Below are 27,276 nucleotides of genomic sequence, written 5' to 3' on the forward strand. Positions count from 1 at the left end.
TCATGTCTACTTTCCTTAAAATACCTTTTTCTTATCTCTAAATACTCTTCTGGCCGTATATCTGATAAGAGTGAAACTGAGGTCTTGTGAGACAAAGAATTGCAAATGGCAGATGCCAAATCCTTTGCCTCAGCTCTGGTTCTATCTCCCTGTTCCGACTCAAAGAAAATTTATTTGTATGAGCTGCGCCACGCTGAATCCTAGGATATACTAAAGTTAAAACCAAGGGGTTAGAAACCAGTCAGCGTTCACTCTTCTCAGCACAAATTTTATAACTCGCAATCGTGACCTTAAATTAAACTGTTTCCTGCCTTTGTGTGGTTCGTCGTACTTTATGAGCAAGTGCAGTAGTTCTAGATACAGGCAAGACAAAATTCATAATAAAGCAAAACATTTTAATTACACTGATAAATCATACAATACATTTAGAAAAGCTTAGTCAATCATTCAATTAAAACTTTACACATATCATTAAACTCTCGTACACATAGTTAATTAAACACTCTTCAAAAAATTATATCTCAGAACACTAAATCTTAGGATTAGTCACTTAGTCTTATCTCTCTCTTAATTACATAAAATTCCATTCAAGATTTCCCCTTAACAGTCCTATTCAATTAACACATTTATCTCTTTTCTAAACCTGAACAAAACTTAATCAATTTCTTTCAAACACATTTACGAGTCATTAACATATTCTCTTTCAAAATAATCAGCTACAGTTCAAGGAATGTCTCTCAGCACACAATTCAAATCTTCTCGTTTAATTCTCTAAGTAGTAGACATAAAGTTCACCTTACCAGTTTGAAGCATTTTCTACTTAGGCCACTTCAGATCTTACATCAGACTATTTCCTTGAATGGTCGTATTTCTTCACTTCCATAGGACTTCTACTAGATTTCCCCCTTATACTTCGAATGGAATTATTCACTCGTCTTCCACCATTAGGATCTGCTGGACTTTGTTTCCGACTGGTAGTTTCATTTTGTCATTCACTCGTATCTTCCACTAACAAAGGAAACCCACGTGGAAGCTCCATACCAGTTGGACTTCTGTGACACAGGAATCAGCAGCAGGAAAACGTCAAAAAAAGCCCAGTTCGTAGCATTACCTCTGCTTTTAAACCACATGCCGTTTCCCTCTGTCGTCATCCGCGCATGCGTCATACATTCCTTACATCTCGCTGCACTTAACGCCACTCGTGGACTCTTCTTGAAATTCTCGTAACTTTACGGTGAAAAGGGGGGGGGGAGGCACCGTGCTACATAACAGATATACTGAAGTTGGCTGTTTCACATTTAACTTACTTTCTTCTTTTCTTTTTGTCCAGCAAATGGTTAGTTATTCACATATAAACTCAGACTAAGCAATTACATAAATTAGTACAACGAAATTTCACAATACTAAATAAAATCATATAAGACTAAATTACTATTTTATACAAGTTTATTTCTGTTAAATCATTATTTTGTGTATAATAATGATGACAATGTTAAGTCTTCCGACATAACACAATTATATCTGAACAAGAATCAGTGCATAACTTGCTTTGTTCAGGGTAATCAGGCTTTCTTTTCGAAGTCTTGCACATGGCATAGTTACCCAAGTCACTTCCTCGTTTGTGAGTCGTCTCTTTCCATATTTCATACATGTGGAACACATCATTCCATTATCTTTCACCACTAACCAATGGAATTTTTTAAACCACTCACTGTTAATCCCTGATAAGCAGTGTTTAAATGCATGTTTTACATTTGAAAGAGACTCTGCAGAAATTGATGATTCTGTTGTTGGTTCGGTGTCTTTGCTACTATTATTATTATTACGGGTATCTCCATGGAGTCAGTAGACTCATCGCGGGAGACCCAAACTAGCAAAACAATATCTGTCATATCTCTTCTTGAATTCATTTACAGATGAAGAGCTCACAACAAAGTCAGGCAATGAATTCCACTCATTCACCACCTTCCAGGCAAAAAACCTTGTTCTGACACCTTTGTTAACCACACTCTTCTTTAATTTCCAGAGATGACCTCTTGTTCTTCCATCACTATCACACAGCTGAAACATTTCCCCTGCATCAATCCTATAAAGACCTTTTAGTAATTTGAATGTTTCTATCATATCCCCTCTTCTTCGCCCATCAGCCAATCTCTGCAATCCACAAGCTCTCAATCTATCAATGTAGGGAGCATTTTTTATATCACTCACCAACTTGGTCACTCTTCTCTGAACCCTCTCCACAGCCTCCTCATCTCCAAGGAATCCAGGTGATCAGACCTGAGCACAGTAATCCAAATGTGGAAGTATCAATGCTTTATAAAGGGGAATAATAACCTCTTTATCTCTGGATGTCAGTGTGTTCCTCAACAACCAAGTAATCCTATGTGCAATCTTGGACACCTTAGCAATGTGTCCTCTGAACTTCATCTCCTTATCTACCAATACCCCTAAGTCTCTAGCCTCATCAATCTCTTGGAGTACCTTTCCATCTATGTAGTACACAGCTGGTAATCTTTTAATCCCAAAATGCAAGACTTTACACTTTTCCACATTGAACTGACATCCATTTTCTTTTGCCCATTTTACCAGCTTATTTAAATCCTCCTGCAAACTTTCAACATCAGCTTGATTTTTTATTGCACTACACAACTTTGCATCATCAGCAAACAACTGAATATCTCCCTTTGAGCCGTTTCCTATATCATTTATATACAAATTAAACAACATTGGCCCAAGCACAGAGCCCTGAGGCACACCACTGGTCACCTGCCTCATTCTGGACTCGGCTCCTCCATACACCACCTTATGGTATCTCTCCCTGAGCCATTCTCCTATCCATATCACCAATTTAATATCCATTCCCATCTGCTCCAATTTGCGTAACAGTGTTCTATGGGGTATCCTGTCAAAAGACTTAGCAAAATCCAGAAGTACCACTGTGTAGCCAGTTCCTTTGTCCAACTCTGATGTTATTCTATTATGGATAGTTAATAGATTGCTAAGGCAGGATCTACCTTTAACAAAACCATGTTGGCCTCTATAGAGTATCATATCCTGATCCACCCATTCTTGAATTTTGTCTTTAACCAACTTTTCCAATACTTTTACCACTACTCCTGAGATGGTGATTGGTCTGTAATTCAATACTGCAGTTTTAGAGCCACCCTTATGCAAAGGAACCACTTTGCCTAACTTCCACTCCCTAGGGACCATACCAGAGTTCAAACTTAAATTAAATATCCAGGTAAGAGGGGTTGACAATTCATTTGCACATTCACGCAACACCCGAGCTGATATTCCATCTAAGCCTACCGCAGTGTTTGCATTTAAGTTTCGCAATATATTTAATACCTCTGATTCTTTAGCTTCAATTCTCACATTAGGTATTGCTATAGGTATAGAGATATCCTCACTTGGGTGATAGACTTTTGAGAAGTGATCACTCAGTAACTCGACTATTACATCTGATTTTGTCACCTCAATACCATCAGCACCCACTAAGGTTATCCTTCCGAAGTCATTCTTCCTCTTACTTGCCACATAGCGGAAGAACTCTTTGGGATTACCCTTGATCTCTTTGGCTAAGGTCTTCTCATAATCTGATTTAGCTTTTCTTACTATGCTGGTAACCTTCCTAGCTTGAGCCTTGTACTGCTCATGGGTGTCCTGATCGCCCTTCTCCTTGTAAATTCTCCATAACATTTTCTTTTTTTGTAGTTCAAGCTTGATACTACTGCTCATCCATCTAATGCCTGCCTTGTTTGACCTCCTGACCATGGGGACACAATCTGATATTGCTTTCCTCAGATACCCACTGATTTTATCCCAAGCACTGCTAACATCTTTCCCTTGCAATATGTTCTGCCATGGGATGGCTGCAAGCTCACTCCGAAGCTTGTTATAATTGCCTAACCTGTAGTTTCGTACATACCCCTTCTTAATAGAAAAATCCACAGATTTTGCAACCTCCCAAGTCAATACCACATGATTGCTTTCACCAACTGGAGGTAACGAGGTCACCTTACTTATGCATATAACCTCTGAACCAATAACCAGGTCCAACACTCTCACACCACGTGTCCCTTCAGTTACATGCTGTTTCAAGTAATTATCTCGTAGCAGATGTATGAACTCCATTTCCTTTTTGCTACGTGATATTTCCTCCTTCCAATTGATATCACCATAATTAAAATCCCCCATAATAATCACTAAGCCTTCACTCATTGCACTAAGTTGCTGATGCATGAATTCAATATCTCCCCCTGTACTCCCTGGCCTATAGCAGCATCCAACTGTATATTTGGTTGCGTTGGTCACTATTTCGCACCAGACTGCCTCAAATGAACTCTCATTCACATGTCTATCATCATGATATACTACTTTCTTTGGCTGCAACACATCAGCTATCATCAACAGTACTCCTCCTGTTCTATCTTCTCTATCCTCCCTGAAAATACTGTACCCATCACATTCAATTCCAGTGACCACATCTTCTGCTGACAGCCAAGTTTCACTAATGCCTACAACTTTTGGTGAGATTTCACTGACTAATGCCAAAAATTCTTCTCTCTTATTTCTAATGCTTCTAGCATTGGTATACAAAAATTGCAGATTCCCTCTAGATCTTGTACCGGCTTTAGAACTGATATATAAGTCACTAACTACCGTAGTCCTATGCCGATTTTTTTCCCCTCTCTTCTGCAATTTATTCTGCCTATAAGGATCAATAAATACACAATCAGTGCTAAAGTTTCGCTCTCTTACACTCAACCTTTTCAATATTAGTTTCCCTGCCCAATAACTTCAACCTGTTCAGAAAACAATAACTTCTTCAATCTCTTATGTCCTTCCATGTTAAGATGCAGTCCATCTCTAGCATACAACTGCCTTTTTCCTTCAAACACACTCCAAACATCAACAAACTCCAGACCTCTTTTTCTGCACATTCTTGCAATCATATCATTCATTATCATTGCTCGTCTACTTAACTCGTAATTGTCAAAACGAGGCAGCACACACACTATTCTCCCATTGACACTTTTCCTCTTCACAATATCTAATAATGTTCTTAAATCTTTTCCTACCCGATTTATACTACCTCTCAGGTCATTCGTACCCACCATAACTATCATCTTGTCTGTTTCATGCCCTCTCTTTATTGCTAAAGCCACTCTTTCTATTGTACCATCAGCCAAGCACTCCTCATGCATACCACTCTCCATACCCTTAATCATAGAATCACCATATATTTTACCACTATTAACTTCATTCAAGTTCACACTCATGGACTCATTCTCTACACTATTCAGCATGACTCTCCCAGCTTCATTACTCAACTCTCTATTACTTACCCCCCCACTCTCACTACATCTCATTTCTTCTAGGCCACTTGTGGTTTTATTATATTGACTCACAATCACTCCCATACTATTTATTACTGAATCATTCACCAAAGACTCACCCATATGTAATCCTGTTCTAGTTACTTCAGCTAAAGTAATCTCTAGTCCTAATTTCTCTGTTTAACACATTAAACTCAGCTTTAACTTCCAGTATCTCCTTACCGATCACTTCCACTTCCTCATGAAGAAAATGAAGGTCATTTTTCATTTTCATAAACTCCCGCCGAAGTTCTTCCGCTACGGTCCCGATGTCAGCTTCCATTCCTAAACGCTCCAGCCTATCCCGACACTTCTCACATACGTCGACATTTTCTTTCTTTTCATTTTGCCAGACCGACCACAGATCCTTCACATTTTTCGGTGCATACATGTAGCAGTTTCCGCAACGCATCCATTGCGAAAAATCTAACGCTGAGCCAGCCTTTCGTGTAATAGTAGAAGTCCTGCGCGCCGCTGACGTACGTTTCTTGTTGGACGCCATCTTTACACGTTGATATAGTGAAACAAACGGCAGTGAAAACACAATATATACAACACAGTTCTAAACAATAATACCACTGAAGGACACTTGTTTCTAACCGATGCACAATTTTAGCACAATTTGTGACAAAAAGCCACACTATATTTAACTTTAAAAACACGTTTTCTAGACTAGCTTAACTCGACCGCCACATTTACCAAGGACACTAGCGCCCCTCGCTATGCTTATCAGTTTCATCTTTCTTAAAATAACTCAAGAGTGTGGTTTTCTGACTTGACTTTTTACTCATTATGGGGTAATTTAATAAATACAAAATATCAATGTTATTAAATTAATCAGAACAAATCACTGAATTGTGCACTGACAGTAATGCCCAAGACACACAACGCACGTTATGTCGCAGTTTTACTGTTTATAAGTATTAATTACTAGGAATGGGAATTGGTATCACTCGAGACTGACGTCGTTGTCCTCAAGAATTTCCCAAGATCACAACTATATTTGATGCGCAGGCCTATTTTCTTTTACAGAATAAAATATTAAATACTTGACTCACGATCTTCGGACAAAAACCATTATTAAGAAGAAAAAAAAAGTAGATTTTTAACATTGATTTCTGCCTTTGATTGAAATTCGCTTAATTTTCACAATTTATTTCTTTCAAACATCAAAATTATGTCTCTTTCGTAAAAGATCTTCTTTGCAACCGATACTGTTGTATTCGAGATCCTGATTTTTGTCTTCTTCTATGTACGGATTGGTGTGCATCAAAGTGTATATCCGATGCTCTCAAACTTGAGGTGGTCTCAGAAGTATCGAGACTCTCTGGTTTGATTTCTCATCACTATTAATTAAATAATGTCTTAAAATATTTAAGTATAAAGAGCTAATAAGCTTCATTTAAGTAATGTCTTAAATTATTTTTTCACTCGTGCTCATTATATAGCCATGTCAATTCACAACAACATTAATTAGTTGGGTGGTTTGCCCATTCAAAAAGTCCTGGGAAGAACATAGAATTAGCATCATCTAAATCTGTGTACTTTGTAGATTATATAATTATGTAAACACATAAAAATGTTATATAAATGATAAGAAAACTGTTATTTGAAAACATTCACAAAATTAGAATAATTTTTAATGTGGTTCAAAATACAGCAGACGCCACTGATTGCGATCACTTTGGGACAGTCGCTTTTCGATAACAATAACTGGCTGATAACATTAAGCAAAGGATATAGAAAATTGCATCATTTATTTCAATTTATTGTTATGAACATAATTTAATTTATTGTTATAAACACTTTTCAGTAAGCAACAACATAATATTTATTTTAAAAATTTATCTAATGTTATCTGTTGTGTCTTTGAATATAGTAGTTAATGAATAAATTGCTCATACTCATAAAGCTTTTTGAAGGTTGTCGCTCTATGTTGCACACTGCGACAAAGTATTCGTAGGGCTTCTTGCATCTGGGAATTGGTTGGAGGACTTACTAAAATTTGTTCTTCTATACTTGTATTAGGTTTACTTGCTTCCATTAGTTTAAAATTCTCATCGGAAGCAGCTTGACATATTTCTGACACTGTCATTATAGCCACTACTTCAACGTTATTATCAATATCCAACCAATTTTCAAATTCTTCTTTTGACACACCATCTAGGGTTTTATCAAAAATTTCATTTGTACGATATTCAAATTCTTCGGAAGAAGGAGTTTCAGAGTTTGTCTTAAAAAATCCGCCTTTTTGGAAGCAGTTTTCAATAGTCTTCTCATAGACTTGCTTCCATGACATTGATACCAAATGCAATGCATCAAGAAGGGAAATCTTTTTTGCACTTGCATCAGATTGGTCTTTTATATAATCCTTCCCTGCGATAACAAGCTTTAAAAGCTGGCATGATGCCTTGACCACATGGTTGAATTAACAATGTAGGCAAGAAAATTACTTGGATGTTCTTTAACGATAAATTGTGTGTGCAGTACAGTTGTCTACTAACAAGACAATTTTTCGCTTTAATTTAAGATCTCACTTAACTAACCAATTGTTGAAAGTGTCATTAGTCATCCAAACATTTATACTATTACAGTAGTCGACAGGCAAACTTTTGACACCTTTAAAACAATGAGGATTTTTACTTTTTCCAATCACTAGGAGCTCTCATTTCCACCTTTCATATTAGCACAACAAAGAACCGTTGCTCGCTTTTTTGAAGATTTAAATCCTTTAGTGCTTTCATTTTTAAACCATTAAGTATTCTCAGGCATCGCACAAAAATAGAGTCCTGTTTCGTCTGCATTGTAAATATCCTCTGCGAATTTCAGCAATAATTTTTGGCCACTCTCAGTCTTAATCCACGCATCAACTGATAATAAATCAGCACTTTTTTCTTCACCATGAATACGCTTGTACACAATATTCTTAATTTTTTTCCACTTGTTAAACCATCCATCAGTTGCTGTGAAATTTTCTTTGCCCATTGTTTTTGCAAGTTCTTCAGCTTTTTAACACATTAAAGGCCCATTAATCAAATATTCTTTTCACAAACATTACTACACTAAATTTTTAATGCTGATTCAGCTTGAGTATCCTTACCAGATCGGGCTCTCTTCTGATCCATGTTCTCATTAGTAAGAGCTGAAGTTTCTATGTTTGATCTGTTTTTTAAGATCTTACACAAGAGTGGTTGTGAAATTTTTAAATGTACAGCCACATTACTCTGACTCATTTTGGGCAACTTATCATAGCACTCTAAAATTCTTTGCTTTTCTTGAAAAGATAAATCTTTACGTTTTTTTACTTGTTTCTGCCATAACGCTGAGATCTGTTTTAATGAGCACTTAAAGTCAAATTCACTTATTGAAAGATAGCACGAAAATAAACTCTAAAAATCACAGTTAGACTATTTTATACCCCCCCCCCCCCCATTTGCCTGGAAGATTTAAGATTTATGGAAGATTAAGATTAAAAAAAGATTAAGGTTACCCACCTGCAGTGCTTTTTTCCTAGAAAAAAAGGTGCCGGTACTCACCATGAAGATGTTATTGCAGCAACTTCCACACTTTTAACATATTCTCCAATATACCCACATCGTCTCGCTTCGTGCGCTGCACTCTCCTTATGATCGTAAATATTTTCTCTTAATGACATTAACTGGTGTTTGCGAGATTCTCCAAAATGACTGATTTCACCATTTACCCACTCTGCTGAAAATTTTCGTTCCCATGTGTTTATCGACAGCAAAACTTCCGACATCATGACACACTTTACAGCCCAACGTTTTATTCATGACATACAGCCACTCGTTTCTCTCGCAGAAGTCATTTTTCTGCAAAAGTGTCCAACATTTGGACATTATCAGAATATGCTTCCTTTTGACCACGTGGATCTTCGGTCTTGTTTCGTGATCCTCTTCACCAAGTGTATTTTCGATGCTAGTTTTCTGTTTTACAGGATCTCAAGTAGATTCAACAATTTCTGCTTCTTCAGCCTTCCATTTTTCACTCATTGGCATAAAGTAACTACTTATTTAAGTCATTTTGAACAATGATTTAACTTAGATTAATTCAAAACTCATGTGAACACCTGCGTGTTGCAGAGTGAATATAGAACTGATAAACTGATATTAGAAGCAATCGGAAGTGAACACAACTTCCTGTTTCTGGTTGCATACCAACCTATGAAACAGGAAAACAGGGTGCCAACTTATGAGTAATCAAACCTGAAAATTCAATTCGTGAACACAGTACCATCTACCGGAATATTTATAATACATTTTGCTGTCAATAAATCGCAAATTTTTAAAAACCTAAGAAAAAAGGTGCCGGCACTGCGTACTGTTGTATACCGCCAGAAAAAAAAGCACTGCCCACCAGTATTTGCCTGAAAGATAAGATATATGGAAGAATAAGATTAACATAAAAGTCAGATTTCGACAAATGTTCTTTGTTAAATTTTCTCCTGATTAATTCAGAGATGCAAAAGGCTAAACATTCGAGGATTTTGATAACAATAACTGGAACTTTGATTATAATAAACGGATTATTTTTATTTCGTTTTAAATAGTGTGTTTTGGGACCTACTGATTTTGATAACAATAGCCAATTGATAATATTATCCGCAATCACAATAAGCGGATTCTACTGTATTAGAATAATGCAAAAATAAATGCACAAAAATTACATTCAAAGGAAACAACATGATAATTAGTACTTTGTTGCATCCCCCTTAGCTTTTATGACCATCCTTCAATGGTTGGGCATATTATTTACTAGCAGTTCAGTCTTTTTTAATCAAAACATGCCTGTATGGCCTGCAGACTAGAAACAAGTTCATTTTTGTCTCTTTGGGCAACTTTTTGAAGATGTTTCTTCAGAATTCCCCACAAATTCTCAATGGGGTTCAAATCAATGTAATTCTTCGGCTGAGTTTGCCAGCCAAAGAATTACATTGATTTGCCTTTCTTTGAGCCATCTAGTTTTGGAAGTGTGACAAGAAGCTGAATCTTGCTGTAAAGGAAATCACCATCACATAAATCTTCCAATGCCAGTAACATAAAGTGTTCAAGAATTTCTTGGTACACTTTGGAATTGGTTCTTTCATACACGATACACAACCTACCTGATGTAACCACAGAGGATTACACCAACCATACCATGACAGAGGTTACAAATTTCACCAAACATTTCATTCTTTATCAAATGCTTAAGCAAGGAGCATTCTTTATCAAATGCTCCTTGCTTAAGATGCCAAACATGTATCCCTTGATGACCATGGGACACATAACATACTTTTATCACTAAAAAGTACCTTTTTTCAGTCCTCTTGACTCCACAACACTCTTTGCTTGGAAGTCATAAGTGGCGTTGTCTATTAGGCACATGTGATTTAAAGCACAATTTGTGAAGTTCTCTCAATGTCATAGATTAGACACATTCACACCTAGTTCTTTCCATATCCTGTGAAAATACCTTTCCTTTTGGAAGTAGTTTTTCTTCATGATATTCTTCAATCCCTTCTCATCTCTTGATGTAGTTGTTACCTTTCGACCGCTGTTTTGAAAAACTCTGGTTAATAGAAAATACTGTCTCAATACTCTACTCACACTTGCTTGACAACATTTCAGTTTCTTAGCTATGGACCGTTGAGTTTGGCTTTCTTTGTGTAGAGACACCATATGAAACTTCTTAGCTTCCAGTATGTTACTCGTTTGACCCATGTTTAGCAATTGCTTAACTGAAATTCACATGCAAACAGTTCTTCACACACATCAGTCCCCCAGGTTTTGAAATATATGCTATTTATTTCTATGCTCTCCTGAAAATTAAATCGGAAAAATTTGGAATATTGTAATATTTTGAACCATGTTAAAAATTATTCTAATTTTGTGAATGTTTTCAAATAACATTTTCGTATAATTTATATTACATTTTATATTTTTATATGGTTATATAATTACAAAGTATGTAGATTTAGATGATTCTAATTTATATCTGATAATAATTATTTTCTCTGCAAATCATTCAACACATTTAATTTGATTTTCTCATTTTTTGATTCAGAGGTGTTTGAGTAGATGTATGCTGATTATGCTTCTTTGAGTATTTCTCAATTTGAGTTTATTTGTTCCTTTTGTATGCATAGCAGAATGAAATAACATGCTTATTACAAACTGAATCTCTATTGTAGGTGGAAATTGCAACTTCGATATGAAAATATTATTTTAGCTGATCCACGTTACTGTGCAGAAAGGAATGTTGAGCAGTATTTGTGGAAATCATCATTTTATCAGATAATAGAGGCTCTAAGAAAGCAAATGGATGAGCATTCACATCTGAAGGAGGAAGTTAAACAAATGCTAATAAACTTGGTGGATGAGGTAACAATTTTAAGAAAATAGAAGTTTTAAAAAATGAATTATTTTATAATTACAAATGATGCAATTGATATTTGCTATTTACATATTCATGGATGTAAATAAATGGGCTACCATTATAATGAATAATAAATTTAATCTTTCTTAGGATTCTCAGAATTTCTTTGTTTGCTACTAGGCAGATAATATGGATTTGACAGAAATGAAGCCTATTGGCTCTTTATATTTAAGTAATTTAATGGGTGCACCTTTTTGACAACTCGTATAGCAGAGTATATAAGTTCTTTTTGCTATACCCTTTGGTATTAATTTGGTCTAGCTACTCACTGATGAAGCCTCAATAAAGGCTGAAACCGGTCTGGGTAGTGACCTTCCGCCATAATGTAATAACAGCATACATTTCCTAGGAAATGTGTTTTACATTATGGAAAAAACCAAGAATAACCATCAGAACTTTACCACCTTTACTGCGAGTTCCCGAGTTTGTACTACGTACTTGGACTACTTGCATTAGCTCACGCTAGTAGTTGCTGATACTTTTATTTATAGTTTATTATACTATATTCAGCATGAAACTCTCTGATTCCAATCTTTGAGTTTCTTATTTGGTTTTAAAACAATGTGGGATTTAATATCCCCTTAGTTTAAATAATGAGAGGATTTGTTTATTACCATTTTATTATCCATTTTATTATCCAGAAACTGTTCAAGCTTTTCAATTAAAGAACTTTTTTCATTTAAATGAGATGAAATTTGGGAAGACTGCATCAAATTTACAATGTTTTAGGAATACTAACATGTAAATTTCATGCAGTCTTCCCGAATTTCATCTCATTTAAAGAAAATATAACTACAATACGTGCCAAAAGAATCTATCGTAAAGCCAAGTTAGACCTACTCAGTGAAAGAATTTCGAATACAATAAGTAGTCTGGCTTTTTTGTTCAACGAAAAAAGTTCTTTAATTGAAAAGCTTGAACAGTTTCTGGATAATGATAGCTTAAATGATTTATTTCTAATAGTAATACACAAGCGACACAGATACAAAATAATAATAAGATTACTCTTATCAGGAAATTTGAGAATCTTAAGAGAGACAAAATACATGTGATATTACAAAAGCCCGCATCAATTCAGACAAAGTGGTAATAAACAAATCCTCTCATATTCTTACAGATGCTGAAAAAGATATTCTCAGCAAAGGACTTAATTTATTCCTTCACCAAGATTTATTCCCAAAGAATCTCTTCTTACTAAAATGAAAAAAGCTACTTCAATTCTTCTTACTCATTTGGCTAAACTTCTATGTACTGAATCCATTTTTATTATTAATAATGCAAAACCTCCAACAGATAACATTTCTTCAGCTGAACGATAAGCTATTAGAAATCTAAAAAAGAACAGAAATATAATAATTTTACCGGGAGATAAAGGAAATGCCACAGTTATCCTCAATTCTGAAGAATACCATAGTAAGATGCTTCAACTACTTGAAAATGACACATATTCAATATTACAGGAAGATCCAACACGTGAACTACAAAACCGTACTAACAATTTACTACAGAATACAAGTGAACTTCCTCACAATGTACATCTTTCTGCTCCCTACATCCACTTATACCACTTATTTATGGTGTCCCAAAGATACATAAAGAAAACATTCCTCTTTGCCTTATTGTGGAAGGTATTGACTCTCCAACCTACAAGCTATCAAAACATCTTGCAAAATACCTCGAGTCTTTCTCTAATAAGTCTTCATCGTTCATCAACAGCACCATAAACTTTGTATCACATATAAAAGATATATCCATCAAGGAGAATGATATTATAGCCAGTTTAGATATTATTTCATTATTTACAAATGTACCAACTGAAGAAGTATTAATTTTACTAAAGGATAAATTATCCAAAAAAATTTTTGCTTTATTAAAGCATTGCGTTCAGTCTGGCTACTTCCGATATCAAGACACCATCTATAAACAGAACCAGGGCTTGGTGATTGGGAACCCTTTATCCCCTATTCTGGCGAATATTTACCTTGAGGACTTCGAAACAAGAGCTTTATCATCCTTTTCGTTTAAACCAAAAGTTTGGAAGCGTTATGTAGATGACATTTTTATTATATGGAGTCACGGCAAAAACTCTCTCATTTCTTCATCATCTCAATAACCAACATCCAGATATAAAATTCACAGCCGAACTAGAACATGAAAACTCCCTACCATTCCTGGATATAAAACTCTCACGCTGCTCTGGAAAATTTAGAATCTCTATGTACAGAAAACCAATGCATACAAATAGATATCTTCACAATCTTTCTCATCATTTTCCACCACGAAAACTCGGAACTATTTCTGCCTTGGGACACAGAGCATGCTCTCTTTTAAATCATCCAGATGAACTTCAAAAAGAAATTAATCACCTCTCACATGTCTTTGAACAAAATGGATATTATAAAAAAACCATTAAGAAATTTCTTATAGCTCCTCCTAGGCACCGCAATACTGAAACTACCAATTTTAAAGGTAGCATCTCAATCCCATACATCAGTTCGGTCTCCCAAAAATTGGCTAAAGTCCTTAAGAAGTACAACATCAGGATGTTATTCACTACACTTCCAAAAATCCGATCTCTTATAAGCCATCCTAAACCTAAGCATCACAATCTGAAATATCCTGGCATATATAACCTATGGTGTGACTGTAATGTTTCCTTATTATGGTCAAACTAATAAGTCTATTGAACTTCGTATGGAGGAACATAAAAGAGACATCTATAAAAGATCACATGCCAGTGCCTTATCCAGCCATATTCTCTTCTCTAAAAATCCTCATGATGATTTTCAAAGTCACTCAATTTCCTGGGAGAGATCTGAAAACATTTTCTGCTGCCATGATGAATTTGAAAGAAAGATAGTGGAATCCAGGGAGATCATTCTTAATCCTGAACATTTAAGCTATAAAATCCCTGATAGCATACTGCCGTTATTCAGTACTGGCGTTCTCGAGAGTCTGCTACCACGCATACAACAAACAATGGTGTGTAAAATAGAACAATTTGAATGTTAATACGGCATTTTTTATTTCAATTATGTACTGCAATTTATCTGTGCTTCTCAGATAAATTTTATTATTGTTTTTTATTATTGTTTCCTCTTCCTAAAAAGATACCTGATGAGGGCTGTAAAAAGCCGAAACTAGTTGTGTTTTTTATCATTAAAGCTTTTAATTAATTCTCGGTTTTTTAGTCATTAAATATCTTTCTAAATGTATCAAAGTAACTGAGTCAATTCTCATGAATACATATATACACACACTAGGGTTTGTCGGTTTTTTAATTTTTTTTTTTTGGATAAATTTGTAAAATTCAAAAACTGGTTTTAGATACTAGAATTAATATGTAAAAATTAATTATTTAATTAAAAACATTAAGATTTTGACTTGAAACTGATGTATATGTCACAAGTGAGGAATTGGAAGATGATGTAGAGTGTGAAGATGACTATGACGAGGATTTTTTTAATTCTTTTGATCTAGATAACAACTGTGGATTCCTATGTTGTCTGACAATTACAATCAATTTCTCAAATTAGAAAAATTTGCAAATTTTTTTTGTATTTTTTTATGAATTATGTAAACAAGAAAAAAAGAAAGGAATTAAGTCTGATTTCTTGACTGCCAAATGAGATGGAATAGTTTGGAGGCAATGATTGAAAGATTTATAACATTAAAAGATTGTTATTTAAATTAAGGGGATATTAAATCCCACATTGTTTTAAAACCGAATAAGAAATTCAGATTGGAATCAGAGAGTTTCATTCCGAATATAGTAAACTATAAAAGTATCGGCGATTACTAGCGTGAGCTAATGCAAGTAGTCCTAGTACATAGTACAATCTCGGGCAACTCGTATCAAAGGTGTTAAAGTTCTGATTGCTATTCTTGGTATTTTCCATAATGTAAAAACACATTTCCTAAGAAATGTATGCTGTTATTACATTATGGTGGGAGGTCACTACCCAAACTGGTTTCAGTCTGGGTAGTGACCTCCCACCATGCACCAACTATGTAATATGGTATGGAAAGGGAAAATGCCAGAGGAGTGGGTGAAATCGATATTAGTGACATTATGCAAGAAAGGAAATAAGCTAGAATGTAAAAATTATAGAACAGTTGCTTTGACAAATCATCTTGATAAGGTGATGATGATATTGACAGAAAGATTGAGAACACAATTGGAAGCATACCTTGCAGATGAGCAAGCAGGATTTAGGAAAGACAGAACTACAATTCAACAGATTTTGACAATGCAGTTAATAGTAGAGAAAGCTAGGAGAAAAAACAAAAACATATATACTTGCTTTGTTGATTTTCAGAAGGCATTTGACAGTATCACCCAGAAAGTGATATTAGCAGTACTAGAATCCTGTGGAATTGACAGAAAACTAATAGCTATATTAAAAGATGTTTATAAGAATGCAGTTGCAGCAGTTAGAATAGGTGTTGATTTGGGGAAATGGTTTAAAACAAGCAGAGGTACTAGACAGGGGTGGTGGTGGTGGGGGGGGGGGGCTAATATTACCAAGCATTTTCATCACACATTAAAAAGAGCAGTGAATAATGAAGGAAGATGTAAAATGGAATATCAATGCATGGGATGAGAATTAACAATCTGAGATTTGCAGTTGTTATTATTGAAGAAGGCAAAAGAGAACTACTAACAAATATTGAAACTGTTAAACGGGGAAGGGAAAAGATTTGGACTTGTTATGAACTTGGAAATAAAAAAGACAATGGTATTTGTGGAGAAGAATGTGAAACAAAAGATACAAGTGGATGGAATTGATATAGAAAATGTAGAACAATTCACATATTTGGGAAGTAAAATGACATATGGTTCAGACTGTAAAAAAGAAATAAAGACCAGGCTTGCAAAAGGGAAGAACAAATCTGAAGGCCATGGATAACATCTGGAAAAATAAAGTGATCAGCATGCAAACAAAACTAAGAGTACTGGAAACATGTATCTTTAACAGTGTATTGCACGGATCTGAAACGTGGGTAATAAGGAATTGAGAAAAAGAATTTTGGTATTTGAAAGAACTTGTTACAGGAAGATTTCTAAGAATAGGATGGGTACAGAAAGTCACAAATGAAGAGCTCTCTTGGAAGATACAACCAAAGGATAGTCTAACGCAGAAGATTATAAAACAGAAGCTGCAATTATTTAGACACATCTGCAGAATGAGTGAGGACCGGAAGATAAAGACATTCATGTTTGGTATTATGGATGGTGTGAACAGAAGAGGTAGATCATACAGAGAATGGATAGACGACATAAAGGACTGGTGTGGAATGGTATACAGAAACTGCGACACTGTACTGGACAAAGAAAGGTGGAAGAAGATAGTGAAGGAGGCATCGGACACCAACGGGCAGTGAGCCCATGGTTCGTGATGATGAATTCTTTCTGTAACAGTTTGTCTGAAGAACATAAGTAGTGTGCCCATTGAACCAATGTTTTGATAGTTCCAGCCTTTAGACTGGATTGGTGATAAGATTCAGCATGGATGTAACAACCTGTCTGAGTCTTCTTCTGAAAAACTGAGAAATGTAGGCTACCATCTGGTTGTTTCTTCATCAACCTACTAGCTAGTGACTTATTTCTCTCACCTCATTTTTGTCAGTGTAATGGAGATAGTCATTAGCAGTTACTTTCCCATATCAGGAGGAAACTCAACTAATCTCTGACTGCCAGTGTGGAGTTCACCAATCAACAAGGTCCACTGCTGATCTCCTTGCCTATGTTACCCACCTCTGTGAACATGTGCATTTGAAAAGTTTGGAGAAACCTGTGCTGTTGCACTTGGTAATTCGAAAGCATTTGACTGGGTCTGGTATCGAGAGCTTTTCATCAAATTGCCATCTTATTCTCTACCTAACTCCCTTTTAACTGGATTGCCATTTTTCTCTCTGGTCATTCACTACTTTTAATGGTGGAAGGTGTTATCTTCTCGTCAGACTTTCTTATTAATGCTGATTTTCTCAGGGCTGTGTTATTTGACTAATCTTGCTTATGTATACAGGCAGTCCCCGGGTTACAGACGAGATACTTTCCTGAGAATGTCTTTAAGTCAGATTTGTATGCAACTCAGATCCCTGATGAACAATGAACATACGGTAATAATAACAATACTAATATGGCTCATATGTGGCAATAGTAATACTGTAATAATAATAATACCCCTATTGTAATAATAAGTTACAGAAACAATTGGGCTCTTTGTTTTAATTCAAACAAACAGAACATAAAAACAAACTCATACAAAAAGTTTGAATAGGAGACAGGAGAAAAATCAAAAATGAATATTAAAGGTTGCATCAATGTCTTGCTTACTGGAAGGGGCATTTCTGAGGCAAGAAAGTAGGCTAACATTAATTGGAAGATGGAGATGGTGAATCAGAATTTGTTTCTGTTACTGGAAGAGGGCAACTTATCACTGAAGTCAGTTTCCTGAAAAAGGTATCTAGGGTTGTTTGCACAGCTCTTTTCTTTTTTTCATCATAAATGGCCTTGAAGCAGCTGATGTTCTCACTAACTGCGGTAAACCTTTATAAACTGCTCAATGTTAGGATCTCACTCCTCAAGCTTAGCAAATCCTGCTTCAATGAGATGAAAGACTTCAACTAATTCTTATGTCATAAACTTTCTTGGCTCTGGATCTTCTGATTCTTCGTGTTCTTGTGTTTCTATCCGCTGCTTCTCTATCTCCGTAAGGTCTTCATTGGTTAATTCTTGTGAGTGGGATTCTAGTAATTACGTCAATGACATCATTTTCATTGATGTCCGTTTGCAGTGCATTGCCACATCCACCACAGCTTTTCTGGATTTGCCGATGTCTTCTGTGAAGCCACGAAAATCATCACAGAATTGAGGACATGTTTCACATCCATTTAATTGTTGATTGCTTCACTTCCTCCCAAGAATCAGCAATATTTTTGATGGCATCATGGATGTTATAATTCTTCCGGAACTCTCTCAGTGACATGACATCTTCTGTAGCCCTGACTGCTTGCAGGAATGTATGCCATAAGTAATAAGCCTTAATTGCAGAAATAACTGCCTGGTCCATTGACTGTAGTAATGATGGAGTATTGGGTGGTAAAAATACAACCTTTACATTAGGGTGAAGGTCATCTAAAGATATAAGTTAAGGGGATAAAAATCCCTTATTGTTTTTCAGCCAGTAAGCGAAACTAAGATCGAAAACTACGATCTATAATGTTTCATGCCGACGAACTGTCAGCGTATCCAAGCGTAAGTGACCACTTGGCAGTGCCACCCCACGGCAACTTGTTGCAAAGGTGGAGCAAGCTCCCTCACTGTTCTTGATATTTTCTCATAATGTAAAACACACAGCTCTTAAGAGATGTAGTACTGTTTTACATTATGAGGAGAGGTCACTACCCAGACCGGTTTCAACCTTTTTTGAGGTCTCATCAGTGAGTAGCTAGACCTGGAATATCAGAGTTTAAGTGAAGAAAACTTACATACTTTTGCTATACGATTGCCCGAAAGGTGTGTCACTATATTATATTATATCATAGTATAACTAAGATGAAAAGCCAAACGGCTATTTTTTTCTGGCGAGGTTGATATAAGTTAAGGGGATAAAAATCCCTTATTGTTTTTCAGCCAGTAAGCGAAACTAAGTTCGAAAACTACGATCTGTAACGTTTCATGCCGACGAACTAAAAAAAGGTTGAAACCGGTCTGGGTAGTGACCTCTCCTCATAATGTAAAACAGTACTAAATCTCTTAAGAGCTGTGTGTTTTACATTATGAGAAAATATCAAGAACAGTGAGGGAACTTGCTCCACCTTTGCAACGAGTTGCCGTGGTGTGGCACTACCAAGTGGTCACTTACGCTTGGATACGCTGACAGTTCGTCGGCATGAAACGTTACAGATCGTAGTTTTCGATCTTAGTTTCGCTTACTGGCTGAAAAACAATAAGGGATTTTTATCCCCTTAACTTATATCAACCTTGCCAGAAAAAAATAGCCGTTTGGCTTTTCATCTTCGTCATCTAAAGATGTTGGATGTCTCCAGGATAATAAAGGAGCATTGTCCAGCACAAACAGAATTTTGAAGGGAATTTTCTTTTCTGAACAATAATGTTCTGCAGCAGGAATAAAACAGTTCAAAAACCAATCTTCAGACATGGCAAGTGTGACCCATCCCCTTAAATTTGACTTCCAAATAACAGGAAGAGCTGCTTTAATAATGCAGCGAAGTGCAGGTTTGTTTACATGTGCAAAAGAAACTAGTTTATGAATTATTTATTTAATCATTAATTATCCTTATTGGGAGTCCTGAGAGCTTGTTCATAAGTATGGAATGCCATAAGTGGGGTCGTCTGTAAACTGGAGACTGCCTGTATATATATGTATTTATATAGATGATCTGCTCTCACTGACCTAAAAGCCTATTCACAGTTCTGCTGATGATAGCACTCTCTACTCATCATAATTGCCATGCTCAAACATAAAGCTTCAAGATCATCTACAATAATGGATGCGTAATCTTATTATTCAAGAAATTCATAAGAAAATGATTATGTGAATGGAATACCTTGTGCATAAGGATGATGTCAATTATAAAAAAAAATTATATAAGAGGCAGGCTAGAGAGATATGTCTGTTCTGTGGAAAGCAAAGTCTGAGTACAAAAAGAAATTGCCTCTGTAAGCTAAAGATAACCCAAAAGAATTCTGTCATTGTGCTGCAAGTAACAGAAGGAATGAATACGAAAGAATAACTAGTAAATACAGATGGTATGTAGGTAGCAGATGCAGAAGAGAATGTTTAACTAATGAGTGTCCATTTTGCTTAAAGCTATTAACGTGGGATAGCAACGTTGTACTCACTGCTACCTATTCATTGGATGAAGAAACTCAGATGTATGAGGAGGTACTATAGCTGTTGCACAAACTGAATAAGAATTCAGTAATAAGAGATGATCGGATATCAGCAGGGATGCTAAAATACTGTTCAGCTATTTTATTTGGCTGTTCAGAACAAGGAGGTTTCCACTGCACTAGAAAGAATCTATGGAAATTTCAATGCACAAAGGTTGTGCAGAGACTGATTTATCAAACACTATTGACCTATCAAGTATCTCTGGAGTGGTGGTGAAGATTTTAGAAAAATTGTTTAGGACTTGTATTCAGATACATGGGTTGACAATCTATATTACTTTGTAGTGGATAGCATGGATTTACTAAGGGAAATTCATGTTTGAGCAGCTTGTTCATATTCTATAATAATGTAACCCTTTAGTTAGACAAGAGGAATGGGCACACCATGATACTGTTCGATTTTGCTAAGGCTTTTGACAGAATACATCGTGGAAGACTGTTATTTAAATTTGAGAATATGGAATTGGATTATAAAATATTAAGCATGGATAGCTGAAAAAAGTGTTATATGGGGGGTGTGAGTCTGCAAGATTTAAGGTAGCCAGTGGTGTAACACAAGAATCAGTTCTTGGTTCATTTTTTTTTTTTTTTTTATGTTGGGCCCATACACAGGAGGTTGGTTATTCAACCTATAGTACATTAGTACTGTGTATGGGTAGTGGGTTGGGAAAAGATTTTGTTTACATTTGATTTGAATGACTTTAAATTGTATTCCTTGGGAAACACAGCAGGTGGGAGACTGTTCCACAGTGCAGCAGTTGCAGGGATGAAGGAAGAGGAAAAGTTCTGTTTGTTTCTAGGTGTACTGTGAACGGATGTTGTGCAGCAGCTGCACGTGTTCCAATGAACTTTGTACTGAGTGGAGGAATTATTGATGTTATTTCGGGTGAGCTCTCATGGAATATTTGTAGAATATACATACTGCAGAGAAAGTGGGGGAGAGAGTTGGTAAGGGATGGATCATTGATAAGTCTAATTGCTCTCCTCTGTATTGAGTTGAGTATTTTGAGAGAGCTTTTAGGGGCCCCACCTCATATGTGGGAGCAGTATTCAATAGCTGGACAGATTTGTGATTTGTATAACGTTAGTAGCTGTTTGGGGGTGAAGTAAACTTGAGCGAAAGAGAAATCCTAGTTTTTTTTTGAGGCTGAGGATGCAATGGTTGTGATATGTTTATGCCAGGAGAGGTTTGATGTGAGGGTGATTCCAAGAAGCGAGATCTCAGACTGTCTGGAAATTTAGGTATCATCAAAAAGGATGCTGGGAAAAAATGGTTCTTTTTTATGGGAAATAGTACAGAACTTGGTTTTATTGGCATTGAAATTGATGAGGTTATCTGAACCCCATTGTAGGATGGCTTGGAGATCAGAGTTGAGGGTGGTGGTGGTTGATGTTCTGTAGGTTGAGGTGAATTGTAAAGGGTAAGGCTTATCAAATGCGAGGAGTGAAGTGTGCTGTCATCCACAAAAAACTGTGTATTGGGTTGGAGGTCAATTGCAGTAGGTCATTGATATATAGCAGGAAGAGGGTTGGTGAGAGAACAGAACCCTGTGGGACCCCAGCATTAATTGAATGGTGAGAGGATAGGGAACCATCCACCATCATAGTGTGCATCCAGACAGAAAGCTGGAAATCCAACTACAAAAGTCCTGGGTCAGATCGAATGATGGTAGTTTGCCTAGTAGGCCTTTGTGCCACACCCGATCAAAGGCTTTGGAGATATCTAGTACAACCACTGGATTTGCCAAACCTCTCCATAACATTTGTCCAGAGATGGGTGACGTATGTGAGTAGATCTCCTGTTGATCGGCAGTGGCGGAATCCATACTGGTGGTCATTTATTTGGTGAGTGTCTTCAAGATAGTGTAAGGAATTGATGATTTTTTCTATTACTTTTGACAGGACTGAGGTAAGTGAAAAAAAGGTAATTGGATGGCACTGCCATCCAATTACCTTCTTGGGAATCGGTGGAATATAGACCAATTTCCAGTTTGTGGGATAGATTCCAGTGGAGTAAGAGAGTATATAGGTGACATAGGATAGGGGTCAGTTCTGGAGCACAAACTTTCAGAACAATTGGGGTATTGCCATGCCAGGAGACTTTTTTGTGTCTAATTTGGACAGTATTTTTCTGATCTCATCTTGGCAAAAGGATATAGGGGGCATTGTATGTTGGGTGTCTGGAATGGGAGGACATTTACCATCGTCAGTTATGCATGCATTTGAAGCAAAGTATGAAGGCAGAAGATTGGCTTTTTCTGTGGGTGATGATGCAGTCGAGTCATCTGGGTATGATAGGGGTGGGAATAGTGTTGGAGAAGTTACGGCCAATTGCTTTGGTGAGAGACCAAAAGGCTCGGCTGCCGTTTGGACAGGTTGCTAGTTTCCTGCTTTTTGCTCTTTCAAACTCTGTTTTGGAAGCGTTGATTGTTGTTTTGCATCTATTACGGGCTTTGGTGTAAGCTTTGATGGAGGATGAGGTTCTTGATTTCAGCCAGTTGTGGTATGTCTGGTCTTTCATCTGTACAGCCTTGGCACATCTTTTGGAGAACCAGGGTTTTGTTAGGGAATGTCAGTTCAGAGTGCTGTGTGGAATGTCTGTATTCATGCTGGTGAGGATTACTTGGGTAATAAGCTTGGTGCATATGTTTGGGTCGGAAGGCCGGAAGCAATAGTCCGACCATGGGAATGTGGCATAGAAGTTGCAGAGGCTGTCCCACTTGGCACTGTTATAGTGCCAAACTACTCTTGTATGGGGGTGTCTGTGTAAACGTTGTTGCATGGGGGAGGAGTTGAGCACTAGGTTGTGGTCAGAATTTCTCAGGGGGGGGGCTCACTACTTTCGCTGTGTATTTAGAAGGGTCATTGGTGAGGAAGAGATCTAGGGTGTTTTGGGAGTGGTTTGGGTTATCTGGTATTCTGGTTGGCATCTGGACAAGTTCTGTAAGGTTGTTAGTGATGGCAAATGTTTCAGCATCTCGGCCTGCAAGATCTGTATAACTGGAGGAAGAAAGACAGCTAGTGTTGTGGAAGTTAAAATCTCCTAGGAAGATGATTTCGCTGTTGGGAAAGTGGGATTGGAGAAAGTCGATTTTTAGGGAGAGAAAATTAAAGAGCTCAGGATGGTTGGTTGTGTTGGGGGAGTGATAGAGACAGCAGATGAATTGGACTGAGTGGGGAAGGGATATTTTCAACCAAAGAAGGTCAAAGTTGGGTGCTCTCTGGCAAGGTATGTCAGTGCGGATGTATGTGCAAACACCACCCTTAGGACGAAAGTTGTTAAAGAGTGAGTAGTTTGGAAGGAGGTGAGATTTGAGTTTCTGCCAGGAAGAGTAGGTGGGGTTTGGTAGCCATGGATGTTGGTGAAGTGGATGTGTAGGATTTTGTGTCATATGTTGGACCGAATGGGTCTTGCACATTTCTTATGCTGTGCCTGCATGCTGGTATCCATGGTGGCTGCTAGTGGCATCACTTTGTTTTTTCACCAGTTTATCTTGTCTGTAGTCGATGGTCCAACTGTTGTCACCATTTTGATGTTTTGCTTCGAGTTGTCTTCGAAACTGGTGTCTTTGTTCCCTTGGTGTAAATGATAAGTCTGGTTGTGCACGTATGCACGATTGGGGACAGGTGTCTTTGAACTTGTTGTGATCGCTGTTATTATTTTTGATGTGCTTGTCGGTGTGTCGCAAGTCACTTTTACTAGGCGCGGAAAGTTCGTTCCATCCTTTTATTTATAGGCCCGAAACGATGGCTCCTGCCGATATTCTTAGGATCGATGTTGCATTCTTCAACTAGTTTGTTGATGTCTTCTTGTAATGATTTTCCGTTTTCTGCTGGGAAGTTCAAAATGATGCGTCAAGTTTTTTTGTGTTTAGCCTCCATCAAGTCGTTTACTGTTGATGCAATTAGATCGCGAAGTTCATTCACTGATGAAGTAGAGCTTGCGTTGCGCTGGTTTTCAATTTGTTCTAGCTTAGCTTCAACTGCACGTATTTTGGAGGTAAAAGTTTCATTTAAAGCATTGATGTGCTGTTCGAGGTTTTCGACATGTTTACCTATGTTCAGAAGTTGTTTTACCGAAGGGAGGCTCAGCGAACAGAAGAACGAACTGGTTAAGTTCGAAAAGTAGCTTTTGCACTGCTTCGTCTATTTTCATGCGCAGGGAACGTGCAGCCAGTGGCAATAGAACTTGCAGAATATGCCCTTTTTTCTATCTGTGACACCAGTTTTGCAGCTGCAGCACATAATAGGTTTGTCGGCAGTGATCGATGGCACTGTGCTGGCACGACACGTGGTACTCGTTCACCATTGGCTTTTGATACCGCAATCTTTGTTACGTACAGTAGGCATCGTGAGCGCTTACACATGGCTGATTTTGAATTGGAAGGATAGCTGATTTAATACACTGCGTTGCACTGGTTTTCAATTCTAGCTTAGCTTCAACTGCACGTATTTTGGAGGTAAAAGTTTCATTTAAAGCATTGATGTGCTGTTCGAGGTTTTCGACATGTTTACCTATGTTCAGAAGTTGTTTTACCGAAGGGAGGCTCAGCGAACAGAAGAACGAACTGGTTAAGTTCGAAAAGTAGCTTTTGCACTGCTTCGTCTATTTTCATGCGCAGGGAACGTGCAGCCAGTGGCAATAGAACTTGCAGAATATGCCCTTTTTTCTATCTGTGACACCAGTTTTGCAGCTGCGGCATATAATAGGTTTGTCGGCAGTGATCGATGGCACTGTGCTGGCACGACACGTGGTACTCGTTCACCATTGGCTTTTGATACCGCAATCTTTGTTATGTACAGTAGGCATCGTGAGCGCTTACACATGGCTGATTTTGAATTGGAAGGATAGCTGATTTAATACACTATAAGTACTTACAGGTTGTACTGGAGTATTCTGCTGCTCAGCACCTGCTGTTATGGTTTCCGTTTGATTGTTAATTTCGATGAAAAAAAACACTCGCAATAACGGTAAACACCTGGAGCACAAGTTTGGAGTAGCTTATTCACCAACGACGTATGGCGGACTGATGTTATTAAGTATGTTAATAACATCAGTCCGCCATATATGTTAATGACATTGGGAAAGGAAACATACAGCTATTTGCTGATGATGCAAAGATAATCAGGATAATCAGAAATGCAACTGATATTAAGTACTTCCAGAATGATTTGAATTGGTTGAAATTGTAGGCATGTGAAAATTACTGCTATTTCAATGCAGTAAATGTAAAGGCATGCACTTTTGATGTGATGAGATATCCAATATCATATTGTATTGGTGAAATTTTGCTAAAAGAAAGTGATTGAAGCTAGGAAAAATCTTGAACTTTTAGTAAATAAGAAGTTGTAGTTCAAGGGACATATAGCAACGATTGCAAATAGAACTCAGAGGATAATTGTGATGCTCAAATGAACCTTGACATGTAAACATAAGGAAGTCATTTTGCATCTTTATCAGGTATTGATTATTATTATTACGGGTATCTCCATGGAGTCAGTAGACTCATCGTGGGAGACCCAAACTAATAAAACAATATCTGTCATATCTCTTCTTGAATTCATTTACAGACGAAGAACTCACAACTGAGACAGGCAATGCATTTCACTCGTTCACCACCCTCCAGGCAAAAAACCTTGTTCTCACACCCTTGTTAACCACACTTTTCCTTAATTTCCAAGAATGACCTCCTGTTCTTCCATCACTATCACACAGCTGAAACATTTCCCCTGCATCAATCTTATAGAAACCTTTTAGTAATTTAAATGTTTCTATCATATCCCTTCTTCTCCGCCTGTCAACCAACCTCTGCAATCCACAGGCTCTCAATCTATCAATGTAGGGAGCATCTGCAAGATTCAAGTTAACCAGTGGTGTTCCTCATGGATCAGTCCTTGGTCAATTGCTATTCATTCTGTACATTAATGACATTGGGAAGGATTTGACATGTGATATACAGCTATTGTGATGATGGAAAGATAGGTAGGGTAATCAGGAGTGCTGCTGACATGCAGTACTTGCAGAATGATTTGAATAGGCTGGAAATGTCTGCATATGAAAATGGTCATCATTTCAATGTTAATGAATGTAAAGTCATGCACCTTGGTGTGCTCAGATATCCAATGTCATATTATATTGGTGGGATTATTCTAGAAGAAACTGATCTGGCTAGGGATCTTAGTTTCATTAGACAGGAAGTTGAAGTTCAAGAGTCATGTGGTAGAAATTGTGAATACAACTCAGAGAATAATGGCAGCGCTGAAAATCCTGACATGTAAAAAAATAAGTTATTTTGCCTCTTTACAAAGACCTTAATAAGACTTCACTTGGACTATTGTGCGCAGGTCTGGTCTCCTGGTTTCTGTGGTAATTCTGATATATTTTAGAGAGTATCAAAAATGATATCAGGATTTTGGAATACTGATTATGGAAACAGATTGAGAATTTGTAGACTGCAGATACTAGAACAGGTGAAAGGGGGGGGGGAATATGATTGAGACTAACAAACTTCTGAAAGGATTACACAGAAT

The 27,276-nt window shown here is 37.0% G+C and overlaps 1 protein-coding gene across 1 annotated transcript in view; it reads left to right on the forward strand.

The window, feature by feature from the left end:
* Positions 1-27,276, forward strand: part of LOC150107087 (telomerase-binding protein EST1A-like) — a 330,605-nt gene that overhangs the window by 55,787 nt on the left and 247,542 nt on the right. The window contains exon 4 of the mRNA XM_090390990.1: positions 11,578-11,767. Within this exon, the coding sequence (XP_090247116.1) occupies positions 11,578-11,767 (190 nt within the window). The remainder of the gene's footprint in view (positions 1-11,577; positions 11,768-27,276) is intronic.

Source organism: Typopeltis vanoorti, chromosome 4 (assembly GCF_054136105.1).
Source record: "Typopeltis vanoorti isolate ZY-2024b chromosome 4, IOZ_Tvanoo_1.0, whole genome shotgun sequence".
Taxonomy (NCBI): Eukaryota; Metazoa; Arthropoda; class Arachnida; order Uropygi; family Thelyphonidae; genus Typopeltis; species Typopeltis vanoorti.